This window comes from Cheilinus undulatus, linkage group 12 (genome assembly GCF_018320785.1).
Source record: "Cheilinus undulatus linkage group 12, ASM1832078v1, whole genome shotgun sequence".
Classification (NCBI taxonomy): domain Eukaryota; kingdom Metazoa; phylum Chordata; class Actinopteri; order Labriformes; family Labridae; genus Cheilinus; species Cheilinus undulatus.
Genome location: NC_054876.1, coordinates 12,288,794 through 12,305,690, shown reverse-complemented (window position 1 = coordinate 12,305,690; position 16,897 = coordinate 12,288,794). Strand labels below are relative to the sequence as shown.

The 16,897-nt window shown below is 38.9% G+C and overlaps 1 protein-coding gene across 3 annotated transcripts in view; it reads left to right on the top strand.

Annotated features, from left to right (window-relative positions):
- The window catches only part of gabra3 (gamma-aminobutyric acid type A receptor subunit alpha3), a 232,004-nt gene that overhangs the window by 121,999 nt on the left and 93,108 nt on the right, over positions 1-16,897 (top strand). For all 3 annotated transcript variants that reach the window (XM_041801837.1, XM_041801835.1, XM_041801836.1), the window contains 2 exons: positions 5,641-5,762; positions 14,976-15,043. In XM_041801837.1, coding sequence (XP_041657771.1) covers positions 5,641-5,762; positions 14,976-15,043 — 190 coding nt within the window. The remainder of the gene's footprint in view (positions 1-5,640; positions 5,763-14,975; positions 15,044-16,897) is intronic.

Below are 16,897 nucleotides of genomic sequence, written 5' to 3'. Positions count from 1 at the left end.
TTTTCTGGTATTTGAGGAGTTGTGGCCAGGCCAGGGGCACATAATTTTGTTAGAAAATCCTGAAAAAAGGGATTTTTGCATAATATGTCCCCTTTAATATCTGATGTTTTCACAAACAGAAAGTCCAGTCTGCTGATTTTATTTACAGTGTTTTTATGTCAAAGTTCATGAGATTATTTAATGCTTTTTTTACATTAAAAATACAGCAACAATACTGATAGCTGTGATATTTTAGGTTACTATAATCATAGCATGAAGTTCTAATATCGTTACATTTCTAGATGCAATCAGTCCTATTGTATCATGAGATCCTTGCCATAACTCTAATCAGTTAAAACAAAGCAGAAAACTCTATGATGACACCAGCACCACACCAATTCACTTGCAGGACCTGCCTTGTTCACACATTGGCCTACCCTGACTTCACATGGACTAACAGGAAAAGGTCTTCTTAAGGTTGGGGTGACCGCCTGACCTGAAGAGGATCTCAATAAATCAGTTCATTACCTGAAAATAATAAATCTGTGAATGTTGCTCACACCTCTAGCTTATCTGTCTTAAAATTCAAAGTTGGTTTGGTCTGTTTTGCTTTCATATGTCATGCAGAGGCATCAGTATTAAACTGGGACTGTTTCATAACCAGTGAAAATATCCTCACAGTGGGTTTCAGACAGGAAGTTTGTGTAATAAGGCCTCTGAAGAACAACTCTGCATCCGTTTGCAGTGCAACCAGACAGTCTTTTAATAAGGAAATCAGTCAAAAAAGAAAACAATTTTAATAGGCAACTTCATATCAGCCTGCACATGATAAAAGTCTATTTCCTCAAAACAGCAGCATCACAGCGACATTACAGCCAAATATCATCAGTAATACTCCGGTAGATAGAGGGCCAAACACCTGAGTGGTTTTAATTCTGCACTGAAACTTATTATTTTATACTTGTTCTACTTTAAAAAATAAATACACTTTCTTTTCTTTCTTCCTCTGGCCTCATAAATATCAATGTTCTTGTTTATTATGCCGAACACAGCTGGAACATGCAGGAGCCATGGTGCTTAATTGATATTTATTTATCACCCACACTTGCCCACGTAATAGCCACTTAGCTCGGCTGCAGTCATTTGCCTAAATGCCTCAAAATGAAGCTGTGTTTCCTGTTGAGAGTATGTAAGCATATTAGTTTGAAATCATCAGCATCTGTAATGACACATGAATATAAATTCTTAGAGTAGATACCAAAACTTGTGTTGGGTTTTCATTTTAGAGGTTGACGGAAATACAAATTTAATTTTGAGTGATAAGAGGACGGAGAGATGACAGAAGAATGTTCCTAAGAGCATCTCCTCTTTAGGAAGCTTTTATCTTCATCTGTTCATCACTCTGCTCTTTTACAGGTTGGACCAACATGAAGTCATCAAAAACTGTAAACTGTGTTTAATTAACCAGCATCAGGAGGCAAGCTGTCCAAGCAAAATGGAGTCCCACAAGAGTCAACGTCGGCTCCTTTTTATTTGTAACTAAAACAAATAGCTAATGTGGATTTTTTTTATGCAGATGATGTCAATATATATACCTGCTCTTTCTTTCTCTTTCTTTATATGTAATTAAATAAAAAGCTGCCTATCGCTGTATTTTTAAAGGAATTTGGTTACCTATGGGTAATTTTACATGTTGTAACTAGCTTGAGTCTCTTTGCAAAGTTGGTGCAGTTCTATTGCGCTGGTGTGAAAGCGGTCAATCCGACGCTGGTTCAGGCCAAACAACAGTACCGAGATGGCCCGAAAAGTGTCAACTTTTATTCGCACTAGTAAGTTCTGTTTGGACCCAGTCTATAAACCTATCTCAATCTGAACTGCAAGCAGCTCTTTTGGTTTAAACCAGCTACCAACACTAGTTTAATCCTGTCAAAATTCATGGACAGTCCTGGAGGATCTTCATAAACAAGTGTGCAAGATATCTTTCTCTTGCCAGGCTGCTGTTTACATGAGAGTCAGGAGTCAGGACCCATGCCACCCCCTTGTTGACCAGTCACAATTTTCAACCACACCCAAATGTTTGTAATGAAAACTGTGGCCATCTGGACTTGAGATTGAACAAAATATGTGATCAAAATACAGACGGAGACACATGATATTATTTTTATCATTTAGTAAATATTTGTATTTAACTAAATAGAAGGTTTGAGATCCAGCCTAACCCTCTCAACCAGCAAATTATTACATGTGTTTGCATAATAATCACAGACAACTTCTCTTTATCTCTGTAGTAGAATTTATTTAACAAAGTAGCATCAATCAGAATCAATGACACTTAAACAAACAACTATTATAAAGCTAAACTACAACAAACTATCTATTTGCAAAGTAAAGCATGATCAATTTGTGCACGTGAGAGTGTACAAGAGAGTGAGAAGGGACAAGGGACAGGATTGCTGATGGTCATGAAACAGCTGGATAATACGTGGTTTCAGATGGTGGATCTAAACCTGAGAAAGCTCCCTGGTGTGGTTAAGGAGTCTACAAACTCAGTAAGGTAACGTCGCCATGCAGAAACTCAATGGCTGGACTGGGAAAACTGCCATAACATGTTTGTGTTAGTGAAGCGATTGCCTGGCATAAATGGACACAGCAAAGTAAAATCAACAACACATTAGCAGAGAAAACAAATGCAGCTTTTAATGAACGCACATGAAACACTTCCTACAGCCATTTCTGCTCAGATCAAAGCCTCTTCCTTTCAATCATAATGTGCTTTTAGAGTCTGATGTCCAACTAGATCTAGTGAGCAGAAGTCAGTCCGTTGATGCTCCTTCCACAGTTCCAGCAAGTTAAAAGTCTTGTGGCATCATGATTCAGCTTCAGGATGAGAGCAGGGCTCGTGTCACCTTTTGGTATCAAGGGAAGGAATGACAACTCCTTGTACTCGACCAGCCGGTGTGTTCAAAACTTTCAGGTGAAGTTGGAAGCACAAAGCAACAGTGGAAGGCGGCTGCTCTACAGCTTTGCAGGCAGTGGAATGGGCCCAGAGGAGGGGGTTAAGGGAGCTTTTGTAGTCCTGGACCCCTTGTAGCTTCTCCTCAGGCGTCCCCCATTAAAAAAACTCTGAGATGTGTCTTTTTTCACACCTTGGTCTGAGGAGCTGCAAAGGATCCTGGGATGATGAGTCTCTCAGTTTTTATGGTTCTTAGTTTAAAATTTTCCTCCAAAACCCTAACTCAGGATTCCCCAACTTCAGGATCATTCCCAACAACATACTTGAAATATTTCAACAAAGTAAATCTACTTTTTTATAACCAGGTGTCTTGTAAAATAAAAGGTAAACCAAGGATTTGGGTTTCATCTTTTGGAACAAAAGGTCTTTTCTCTGCTGGTGCAAGGCAAGGACTCGTTCATTCAAAGTTTCTATCAGTTTTGACTAAGGTGGCTCACTGAAATTTTCAATCCAGCATACCACAAAGCTGTGCACTTTAATTCTGGTTTGGTTCGGCATACTTTATTGTATCTTTGTGAAAACTAGATGTGGACAGTATGAATATTTCATCCTACAGATTTCTTTCTTTATATTTCCCCTCTAAATCCTCACTCTCAATAGGTTCACGTGGGCACATTGTCGTTATTCAACATCCTTTATTGTCCTTGGTTAAAAAATGTTGTCGTGTACTTACCTTGTTCCAAGCAACAAGGTTAACCCAAACATGATTATTTTTTCAACAATAAAAGTAGGAAACATGTTGAAGGATTTTCTTTGCCAGTGAACAACATCTTCTCATTTAGTAATGATTATTCCGTACAGTTTCTGCTTGGTGTGAACTTTTATGGCTCTCTGTATTTTCCTGTTAAAATATAGGTTAATTACATAAAACTGAGAAAAAAACAACAGTTACTTTTTGCGCTTTAAGCTCCCTGAACTTTCATTATTTCCCAGCAGTGCAATATACGTCTATGTATGATAGTGCCTCAGTGACTTTGGCTGCTTGTTGATGGGGGTTACTGGAATATTATAGGGCGGCTCCTCAGGGAATTTAGGTTTAATTAAAGAGGTACTCATTAACTCATCAGAGCTCCACCTACTGTATAGTGGCCTTTTCATCTCACCACAATATTGTTCAGCTGGGGATTGTAGGTCATGTAAATTAATAAGAAGTGGCTGATAGCATATGATGAATTCTCTGATGAAACCATGCTGGGTATTTTCGTCATGGGACAGAATTCATTACATTTAACTCAGTGGTTTATGTAAATAGAGTGGTTTTAGCTTGTTAAGACCATAATAATAACAAGCACTGCATACAGGATATTTTTTATTGTAGAAATTATTACATACATGCAGTAGGTGCAGTTTGTGAATAATATTTTAGTCTTATCTGCTGTGCATTATAAAAAGTGTTGATCTTGATCTTGAAATTTAACCAACATTAGTGCCCAAGGGCTTTTCATAAAATGTTTTTTTAACTTCTCTTATGAAAATTATTAGAACATATGAATACATTCTTATTTATAAAGTGCACAAACCTGCCCTATATTAAAAAAGAAGAAAGAAACAAAACAAAACTGGTAACTTAGTGTTTTGACAAATGGGGGGCCTGACCCCTAAGGGGTGGGAAGGGGTTAATGGATGATAGATAGACATAATGCAGTAAATTAAATTAACTTACAGCATTATTTACAGGAATAATATCTTAACTGTCTGAGATCAGCGTCGTATGATAAGAAGAAACATGGGTTATTAAAAGTTGAATAACTTTTTGAACCATAAATCGTCTTCCCATGGAAGCTCGTCATTGTGCCTTTCTAATGATGCTATCCATGCCTCTGTAGCCCTTAAACTAGCTTTTCTGGCAAGCCTGGAACCTGGGTGACATTTGAGGGCATTGCAAGATTAAATTCACACCACTAAATCCATTATTGAATGTCTTTTTATCAATTTTTTAATCCACTTTTGATTGTCTCTGCTGCTAGTTTAGCTTTAGCCACCATAATGTTTTCAAATGTCACATAAAAAGAAATCTGAGTTTAAATTTCCATTTAGTTTTTTTCTTTGTCTTTATAGTCCCATAACTTTTTAGAAATTCAAATGACATTACTGCAGCACACATATCTTTAAAGCCCAGGATGTCCTGGGGAAAAAAGGATGTTCAGAGCTTGACTGCACCACAGGGTTGATGGTTTACAAGCTTTTTAAACGAGTAAGTCCAGGTGAGACAAAATGGTCAAAAAATAGCTAAGGGCTTGAAGGCACAAACTAACCAGAGTGGGGCTCCCTTTGCCCCTCACTTAAATTAGAGTGAGAGCCTGCCTGACCTACCTCAGATAAGCCCTTGCCAATACCAGCAAGGAAAAGCAGGAACAGGAATCATTGATAAACAGCCCTCTACAGTGATACGGTTGCCTTTGAAAACCATGCTGGTATAAATATGAAATCACTAATAATTAAATAATTCGCTTGCATTGAAAGCTGTCTAATGTTTAAATTAATAAATAATGAGTAAATCCATACATCAGTGAAAACATGATTACACTCTGCGTGCACTGTGAGAATACGGCATTCTTTCACACTGCTGCACTCATCTCAGCACATCTCAGTCTCAGTCATTCAGTCTTCTATATTTTAACAACACCTCTCTCTCTTTCCTCCTGCAGGGCAGTAGTTGGACACAGAGAGCCGTTGCCAGATGATAGTAAAGACAATATCACCATTTTCACTCGAATCCTCGACAGGCTGTTGGATGGATACGACAACAGGCTACGTCCCGGGCTGGGAGGTAAGAAACTCTGCAGTTTCAGTTTGATGAATCACAGACAGGTGTAGAGAGGAAAAGGTTTTAGAGCGCTCACTTCAACACTCTACAAGAATACAGATGACTGAGAAAATGTGACACAGTCACAGCAGGTACTTAGTCTGCAGACAATAAAAACAGTGATAAATGTTTCCAAGTAAAAGAAGATCTGTGCAGGACCTTCACTGAGCTTCCCTAACAAATTTTCTATCATATTTCTCCAGATAGAAAACAACTTCTTTAATAAGCCCAGTTCAAACAGATATCTGTGACAAAGCTGTTTTGAACGTTGCAGTGTGAGCTGAGATGCTGCAGCTCAAATGATGGTGTTGTCTGAGATCCAGTTTTTCAGGTCTCTAACAGCTGGTTTTAGAGCATATGTCACCTGTCTCATCAGCCAATCAGCACCTGGGAGCCCAGAGAGGGAGTCAGCTGGTCAAACCAGTTACAAGGTTGCTAACAGGCATTAAGGTTTGAAATAAAAAGTTAATTTTTATTTAAATTGTTACTCTCTATGGACCCCTCGATGCAGCCAAGCCCTAGAGAGCCTCTCTTTTAACCCCTTGGGCCTTGTAGTCCCCATCATGAAATTTTAGGCTTGGAGAGAGATGATTTATTTACTTGTCTGAGGAATAAAAATCTGATTCAGATGAGCAAATCTGGTAAAAGAACATTTTTGAGGCCAAACATAGCTTTATAGACCAGCTGCTTATTCTCCAGTGAGGCAGATTGACCTAAACACAGAGAATATGATTTTATAGTTCCATTGAAATTTACAGTCCTTGGTCATTTCTGTGATAATTTAAAGGCATTACCTGGTTTTGCCAGATCTTTGATAACAGTGCATTCTCAGACCTCATAAATCTAGACTCACTCACTCTTTCTACCTTTCTGCTCTACTAGCAGTCGACAGTCGGCATACTGACACTAAGATCACTGAAGTCAGGTCACCATGTGCAGAAATCTGCCTTCCCCAGAGTCGAAGTCTTTGTTCAATCAAGCCCAAATGGCAAATCAGCACATATGTCAGTAGAAAGCCCTCTAATTGATGCCTTTTCATCCAAATATTCGACCCCCCAAGGACAGCAAACTGCATAACAGCGAACACACATGCTCAAGCAGGCTCTGCCGTTCCTCAGCCAGCCAGCTGGAACGCTCCTTTCTGCTCTGCTGCTCGCCGCTGCAGCCACGAGCGAGGCTACCGGGCTGCAGACCCACCAGGCTGCATGACCTGGACTCCACAGCAGCAACCAGAGAGAGGAAGCAGGCACAACAAGACACTAATGTCAGATTGTGCCTTTGAGCGGCAGGGCTTCACATCTCCAAGGACAAAGAGATGGAGAGGCCTGAACCGCTCATAATGACTCCTGTTTGTAGTGCAGTGAGCGAGAGCACAGACCTGTGAGCAGCAGTCAAACAGAGCAGGCTTTTCCATCAGGCCCAGGAGAGTTCACAGACTGGACAGGCCTGAAGGAGCACAAAGGAAACCACCTACAGGACAACATGACCTTCTGATTTTAATGCTTTACAGGCAATGGCGCTATTAGATTTAGCCTGAAAGCCTCTAATTTTAAAGTTAGATGTGCACTTTGGAGTGTTTGAACTTATTTCAATGCCGTTAGAGGCACTTTCTGAAAGAATGCCCTTGATTGTTTATTGAAACTTATATTTTTCACCTAATTAGAGTCTCTAAATGCCAAACTGTCAGGGATTTTAGTTCAGTTTATTCATTATGCAGCGATAAGTCTACATTTTAAAGGATGTACTTCCTCTTTATATTGTTTCTTTCTGATGAAATTTGATTAAAGTGCACCTGGAGTGCAGACTGCAGCAAAGCTATTTGTCTAGTCTTCATGATGCACAATTTTTTCTTCATTTTTGATGGGATAAATGTCTCAAAACATGACTTAGGTTGTTGTGTTTTGACATATTGAACCAATTCCTAAACCTAGGTATACTCTAAGGACACTGAGAGTAGGTAGGTATATCTCATATACCTGTATATAGTCTGCTCAACACCACTTCATGTTAGTTCTACTTTGCATTCACTATACAGACAAAAGTATTTGGCCACCTGACCATTACACTACCAGGGACTGTATGTATTCAATATGGCTACCACCCATGAATAACATCTCTCTGCTTATCTAGCTGTAGACTTGGAAAAAACATTGGAGCCCATCCTCCAGATACAGTTACATCTGGCTGCAAATAGAGAAAGTGAAAAATTAAAAGCTCAACCTTGAGTTTACCATCCTTTCATACAATCTTCTCTCCATTTATAGAAACTTTGCAAAAATTTCCTGTCCTTTGTGTTAAATGTGAAGGTTTTTTTTTTTCAAATGGGTTCTGACCTCATCCCGTGGTTAAGATTTTTGATTATACTGCCTATAAAAAGTATCCACCCTTTTGAATGTTTTACCCTTTTATTGATGTTATGAATCTATCATGGTCAATGTAATTTGGCTTTTTTCTCTGAAATGAAGACATGAAAGAAAACCTTTTTAATGTAAAAGTTAAAACAGATTTCTACACAGTAGTCAATTAAATAAAAGCACGTCATAAATAAGTGTCTGCATAAATATTCACCCCCTTCAAGTGAGGTTTTTAGTAGATGCACCTTTGGCTGCAATCACAGCCCTGAGTCTGTGTGGACAGGTTTCAGTCAGGCTTTCACATCTGGACACTGCAATTTTACTTCATTATTCTTTGCAACACTGCTCAAGCTCTGTCAAGTTGTGGGATCAGGCATGAACAGCCTTTTTTCAAGCCCATCCACAACTTCTCTGTTGAATTGAGGTCTGGGCTTTAACTTAGCCACTGCAGAACATTCACCTTGTTGTCTTTCAACCATTTTTATAGCTTCCACTGTATGCTTTGGTTTATTTTTCTGCTGGAAAATAAATCTTCTCCCTAGTTTTCTTACAGACTGAACAAGATTATCCAGAATTTTCCTGTATTTGGCCACGTTCATTTTACCTTCTACCTGTACAAGCCTTCCAGGGTCAGCTACCAAGAAGCATGACGCTGCCACTACCATGCTTCATTTGAGATAATGTGCCTTGTTTGATGTCTGCCAAACACAGTGTTTTGTTTTATAGCCAAAAAGCACCATTTTGATCTCATCAGACCAAAGAACTTTCTTTGACCATTGAGTCTCCCACACACCCTTTGGTGACCTCTAGTTGAGATTTGATGAGTTTTCTTCAACAGTGTCTTTCTCTTTGCCATTTTTTTGTATCCATCCCCAATCTACTTTTTTAATAACCTTTTCTCTCAGTTGCTTGGAGTGTTCTTTTGTTTTCAAGGTGTAATGATAGCCAGGAATACAATTACCAGTGACTGGATCTTCAAGACACAGGCGTATTTATACTGCAATCACTTGAGACACATTCACTGCACTCAGGTGATCCCCATTTCAATAGTTGTGAGACTACAGGCACCAACTGGCTGGACCTCCATTGAATCAGGTTGGTCATTTTAAAGGGGGTGAATGTTTATGCAGACCAAGGTTAGTATAGTTAACCAAAACTAACTAAATAAGTAAAACTAAAATTCAAAAATCAATGTAGTTAACTGAAACTAAGCTTTACCAAAAAAAGAAAACTAACTACAACTGTAATGTGGGCTTACAAAACTAACTAAAATGAAATAAAAATGGAGAAGAAATATCCTTAGTTTTAGTCTTTGACACAACCATACTGACTGGCACCTACACCCAAGTCTGGGGAGTGTAAAATTGCCTGATCTGATTGGTAAAGACTTCACATGGTCACAGTTTAATGGTTGGAGTTGTATTAAAACATCATCTTTAAATGAATAGAATGATAAGTGAAGAGTAGCCTGTTTGAATATGTTTTTAAAAATGTATGATGCTCACTCAGCCCCAACATCTATCTGTAAAAAACTAAAACAAGCACTAAAACAAACAAAAAAAAAAACTAAACTAAAATGAAGCATTTTTGCAAAATAAAAACTAAACTGAACTAACAAACCAGCAGTCAAAACTAATAAAAACTAAACTGAAATCGAACACAGAAAGTGAAAATGAAATAAAAATAAAAACTAATGAAAAACCCAAAACTATTATAACCTTGATGCAGACACTGAAGAGGTTTTTTGTTTTTTGGGGGGTTTTTTTTGTAATTTTTTGTCAAAACTCCAAATTATATTGACCATGGCTGATATACGTATAAAATCAATAAAAGGGTTAAAGATCCAAGGGGGTGAATACTTTTTATAGACACTGTGTAAGTAAGCAACTTCCACATTATGCACGGCAAAATCTAAGATATGAGCATATCTATTTGTCCAGTTCCATTCATAATGACCTCACTGCACTCATTTTAAACTGCATGAAACTTAAAAGTCCAGATAAAGGTCTTAAATCAAGACAGATCAAGCCAAAAATAATTCCTGCATTGCTTCAGTTTTGTTTAAAAAAATGAAAAAAAAAAAAAAAAAGAAGAAGAAATAGAGCTGGCAGAATTTACTTATTAAGTGTTTTCAAATGAGAAGTACTAATTTAGCTCCTTTCAAGCTTCTTGAATTCAATTTTCTGGCTACATTAGCAGATTTTTTAAATTTATCACTAAGACTTCAAGCCTTATTTCTTGCATGTAATTCATTGAAATAAAATGTTTATCTGTACATGTCTGGTGAATTCCACTTTTAAGTGTAATTAGGGTCTTTTTTAACAAGAAATCAAACTGTTTCACTTGCATGGGTTTTTTCCCAATGTGCATCAAACATAGCAGCGCTCCTCAGTCAATGTCATGAACTTCAACATAAACAAGCCACTCAGCCTTTCTTCTGTTGGTCTCCTTGTGCCTCAGCACCCACAGTTGGAGTGACAATCAGTCACGTGGGACCGTTTCTAGCACACAGACTGGACAGAAACTGGAGAACATTTCATTTCATTTCCAGCGGCCTCTATTAGCTCTGCCCTATGCTCCAGTGCATTGTTGTAAACAAAAACAGGTCGACTCATTCTGCGCCCTCGCCTATAGCTGCCATGCAAACTGCTGACTGGGTGTTGTGATAATCACGTATTTGTGCGAGCTATTTGTGTCACAGGAATGATTAATGTGAAAGTGGATCTCCGTTCCCATGGGGGCCCTTTGCCAAAAGGATCGCAGACTTCACCTGTGGGTGGCCGCTTAGATCTGGGACACAGTTAGAGCGGACGGTCTATTCACTTTTGGAGAAAAGCCTCATCAGTCTCAGGTTGTTGCACCGCTGGGAGCAGCTATTTGTCTCGACGATGGGCCAGAAGTCGGTTTCACACATTCAGCCCAGAGGAGCTGATTCAGCCCACAGTGAGGAGGGAAATATTTGATCAGTCACGACTTTAGACTCTGTCCTACTTAAAGAAACATCCAGATACTCAGTGAGGTATTTAGGATCAATTATGCAGAAGTTTATAATCCACTTCACAACTAGATGTTTGGGAGTGGCTTACGTTCGTCTTCCTTAACTCAGTTACTCTTTATGCAGGTTTTTGAAATCTTTTTTAATCAGTTTGACTTTAATTTTGTTTTTTCTCTTTATTTCCATCTGCCTGTTTATTTTTGTTGGCTAGGTTTGCATTTCTTTTTTCAGCATTGCATCCACTTTGCCTTCTCTTTTCTTCTTTTTCCTTCTCCTCTTTGCAGGAGTTTACATTTTACACATCAATAGCTCCTTGAGATGATAAAATTGATCACATGGCTGAATAATTAACCTTATTGTTCCTGCAATATGAAAATGCACAGTGAGTGCTTTTGGTGAAGACCTGCTCTTTTTTAGTGTCTCCCTTCGTAGATTAAAACACTACATCTTGAAATTGAAGCAACGGGCCTTGATGACAATAATGGGAGAGTGTATATTTAAGGCTCAGTTATGCTCTCTTTCAATACAAAAAAGAACCCATGCATTTAAAATAGGGTCAACCAATACTGACTTTTAGTAGCTCATGAGAATAAAAAACTATATCTGGAACCAATATGTCTTTGCAGTAACCTTGCAAAGCAGATGGATTTGCCAGATTCCATGTCTGTCATCAGGTTACTCCATCTTGAAAAGTTCCACACGGAAATGATTGTGCCAGGTCTGAAAACAGACCTAAACCAATCAGCATCCTTTGAGGAGAACAAGGCATTAGCTACAGCTGGGTTTAGTTGTACTAGAAGCTGACAGCAATGGCTGCTGCCAGTGGAGTCAGAAGCTTAGATGTAGCATTAGTATAGCGGCAGAACTAGACCACATTTCTTTATTAAAACAAGAGTTAAGAGCCACATTGGAAGTTTTTTTTTTTTTTTTTTGGCAGGGAAGATAGTTTCGCACTTCTACCTAACGCCCTCAGCAGTTTTATCCACCTACAAGCTCCACTCTTCATAAACTGTTGAGCTCAGGGTTACATCTGGAGCTTCGCATGCCTGGCAACTTTATCCTGTTGCTCTGATAATGCATGTGACAGACAGAATGTTCTTCCAATCACCTTCCAAGAACTTTTTTAGAAGTCCTGCCCTTTCCAAACACTTTGTATGGGAGATTGAATGTAGAATGTAGAAAATCTAATTATTTTAAAAATAAGACTTACAACATAGTCATCATAAAGATGGATATCTACAACACCAATAAAAGGTAAGTTTTTATCTCTGAAACCAAACACTTTATAGAGATCATGCGTGTATTAACTAGTGCAAGTACCCTGATTTTTCACCTATACATAAAAAATAACACGCTAAAAATGCTGTGATACAACAATACATCGTGGAATCAGAATTGTAGCTATGGTGGGGCTGCACCATGGTGCAGTGGGTTTATCTCCCAGCAAGAAGGTCCCCGGTTTACACCCCACTTGGACAAGGCTTTTCTTTTTCTGTATAGAGTTAACGTCTCCTCCTAGAGGATGCATGGGTTTTTTGGGTATTCTGGCTTCCTCGCACAGTCCACATGCTTGTGAGGTAAATGGCGTGAGCATGGCTGGTTGTCTGTCTCTTACCCTGAATACCCTGGTTCTCACACCTGGGATTGGTCTCAGCCCCCACCACCCCAAATGGGATAACCAGTGTCGATAAAGAATGGTTGGATGGAATTCACTTCAATCATGAGTTAACAGTGATTAACCACATTTTTGGAAAGCTGCAGTTCAATTTCATTGGCCATACCCAGGCCTGATTACTGCCAGACCTGCTGAATCAAGAAATCACTTCAATAGAAGCTGTCACACAAAGATCGGATTAGAAACAAAGTCATTTACATCTATCAGTCTGGAACAGGCCACAAAGCCATTTCTAAGACTTTGGGACTCCAGAGAACCATGGTGAGAGCCATTATACACAAACGGAGAAAACTTGGAACAGTGGTGAACCTTCTTAGGAGCAGCTTGCCTACCCAAATTATTCCAAGAGTGCATCAACGACTCATCCAGGAGGTCAGAAAAAACCCAGAACAACATCTAAAGACCTGCAGGCCTCACTGGGCTCAGTTAAGGTCAGAGTTCATGATTCAACAATCAGAAACTCACTGAGCAAAAATGGCATCATGGGAGGGTTCCGAAGCCAAAACCACTGCTGACCAAAAAGAACACAAAGGCTCATCTTGTCTTTGCCCAAAAACATCCTGATGATCCCCAAGACTTTTGAGAAAAATATTCTGTGGGCTGATGAGACACAGGTTGAACTTTTTGGAAGGTGTGTGTCCCATTTCATCCGGCTTAAAACTAACACAGCATTTCATAAAAGAACGTCACACCAGCAGTCAAACATGGTGGTGGTAGTGTTATGGTCTAGGGCTGCCTTGCTGCTTAAGGATGTGGACTACTTGCTGTGGTTATGCAATAGTACAATGATCCAAAACACACCAGTAAATCCACTTCTGAATGGCTTAAAAATACAAGATGAAGGTTTTGGAGTGTTAAGTCCAGACTTAAATCTGATTGAGATGCCATTACAAGATCTTAACCCAGGATGGCACAACCAGTTATTAGGTTTAGGGGGCAATCACTTTTTCATATAGGGCCAGGAAGATTTGGATGTTTTTTCCTCTCAATAAATGAAACTATGATTTAAAAGCTGCACTTTGTATTTTCTCACATTATCTTTGCCTAACATTAAAATTTGTTTGATGATCTAAAATATTTAAAATGTGACAGATATGCAAAATAATAAGAAATCAGTAAGGGGGGGAAATACTTTTTCACAGTCCTGTATTTTCCATATTTTATAGGCCTAAGTTTTACTGTATAAATCATTTTGCAACCCAAAAGCAAGAATTTAGTTTTTAGGATCACATAACATCCAAAAAACATGCATTTATATTTTATAGATTAAGTATGTAAACTATTTGTGGAACGGCTAATTGGCCCTTGAAATATGCAAAGCAGAAAAGCTCCACTGGCCAACCACAACAGACTGCATCCTGTCTAATGTGATTATAATGCATGCATAGAATTGTGTAATGGCAGCAAAGTGCACCCATTATTTGTATAAAATACACACACAGCCACACACGTTCTTAATGCTGAGCTGCTGCATTTTTTTCCTGGGCCAGTATTCCCTCAGGGGCTGTTAATGTTTTTGGGGCAGGCTAACACAAATTATTTTGGGTCAAAAGGGATGTCTTCTCTCCAAAGATACAGACTTGGGCCTGGCCCAAAGCACATTTTATGCTGTAGTGGACAAAACGAGTTTGAGCCAAACAAATGGTACTTTTACTGAACTAAAGACTTTGAAGAGCGTCTGTGAAGCTGCAACATTTACAAACTTAAATTGTTATTGGAAAAAACTCTGGGCTGAATATCTTCTGGAGAGCTGGAACAAATGCTTTGGAGCAATGCTTGAGTCCCCATTTCACAAATTTCACTCACTATAATGTGATGTTCTAAACCTGAAATCTGTGGTATTACAAAACTGACGTGGTTTTGACAAGATGATGCACAAAGGCAGCAGATATCTGGGTATTAGGCGGTCCAGAAGGGCACTGTTTGTCCTCTGAGCATGAATAAATCTACGGTTTTCCCTCAGCTTGAAGTGTAGCTCTAACCCTTGATTACAGTTGACTTTTTGCATGAAGCAGCTTACTGAAATGCCAACAGGCATACTTCACCGTCATGTACACAAACAATCAGCTTAACAAAGACAGAGCTCGCAGCAAAGCTTTCCGTGTACAGACTGCACTATGATGTTTTCTGCTTCTTGTCATCTTTTCCCTCAGAGAGCGTGACAGAAGTGAGGACAAACATCTTTGTGACCAGTTTTGGGCCCGTGTCGGACACAGACATGGTGAGTATTTATATACTTTATATACTATTTATATACTTTGAGTTTCAGTTTCTGTGTTTATTTTACAATTCGGTTCAGTTCAGTTTACTTTAGTGACATGTATGTTATTTACTGCCAAAAGATCAAAATTGCTCAGGTAACTTATGTTTTTTTTTTTCTTTTGCATGCAAACCACAGACTTGCAGTGTATTATCACAACTCAATGCACACATTTAATCTTTGCTATGTAGCTGTAGCTGCAATGTTCCTCTTCATTTGGGCCCTTACTTTACTTTTCACAAACGTCTTTGCTCATAAAAAGTCATTTTGCCTCGATTTCTAATTTGCCATTCAGACTTCAGTTTATCAAGGCCTCCTTGATTTTTCTAGAGGAAAATCTCAGGAATTTTAAGTTTGAGTGGTTTTAATATCAAGGATTGTGAATAAATCTTATTATCAAAAAAAAGAAAGAAAAGATTTCAGGTGCAAGCACTGTTAAAACAGATGTATAGGATGCATTTTTAGTTCCTACAGTGCATAGATTGTTCAATATCAATTGGCTTTTGGACAAAAAAAAACTTGGAATGTCAGTGAACTGTTGCCTGGTGCTTCACCAGTCAAATGGTCACTTTATGGGGGGAGCAGCTGAGGAAAAGTCATAAAATTTCAACCAGAGATCATCAAAAGGCATGTGGGAGACTCACATCACCACAAACACGGAATCCCCGCTGTTAAGCACAGTGGTGGCAGCATCAGGCTGTGGGGGTGCTTCTTGGCAGCCGGCCCTAGAAGGTTTGTAAAGGTAGAGAGTTAAATGAATAGGGAATTCCTGGAGGACATTCTTATTCAATCTGCTAGAGAAGAGTAACTTATTTTCCCACCAGAAAATTAACCAAAGCGTATAGCGAAAGTTATGGTTTAACCCTTTAAAGCATATTTGATACACAGTTTTATGAGACCTCTGTTCAGTCAACATGGTCAATAATTTCCTTAAAACCCTTTTGTATACAGGAACATAAATGATTTAAAAAATGCCCTCCAGCAGATTATCAGTTGCAAAAAATCAATAAAAACAGGCTTATTACACTATATCCCAGACGAGCCCCCAGTTAAGTCTCCCCCATAGAACTAAATAAGTTAGTTTCCCTGTTAGAGGTCGCTAACGGGGAAACTTACAAAAACTGCACAATAATCAAAATGGAGTAAAAAACAAGAATGGGTCATGAATTGGTGGCAGGGATGATGATTCCCAACTGCCACCCACTAGTTCTATCAAAATGATAGATAAATGTAAAATCCGACCCTTGACGAAAAGTGGTGAGAGTCATAGGGTAAGGGGTAAAATGGAAAATGAAAGATTTGTTTTACCTCCATACTTCCAAAAACATGCACTTGGATATTATAAACCCCAAAAGAAAAAAAGCCAACTGATGGTGTTGACGTTTCTGGTGCTCGCAATCAACTGAACTGTGCACCCCATCGGCTCCCTATAAGCCTCCTGGACCAGCTGATTACTAACAGTTATCAGCTGCAACCAGCCATCACACGTGCATCAAGTTTTCCCAGACAAGCAGGGTGAGTTGTGAGCAGGCTGCAAGAACTCTCACCAACTTCCTAACAAATTCATCAATCTATAACAGGCGGTATACATAAAGTAAATAAACCTTGTTAAGGGCTGGTTTGAAAGGACTATGCTATCAAAGAGAAAACATGACCAACAGAGGTGGACAGCATAACTCCCTACTTCAAAACTATCACTGTAATCTGAGAGCTCAACTACCACACAGAGAGCTAACAGGACTTTAAAGTCCACATAGTGAAAACAAAGAAAGACCTACATAACTGCACAGAAACTGCACATTATGGTCTCTGCTT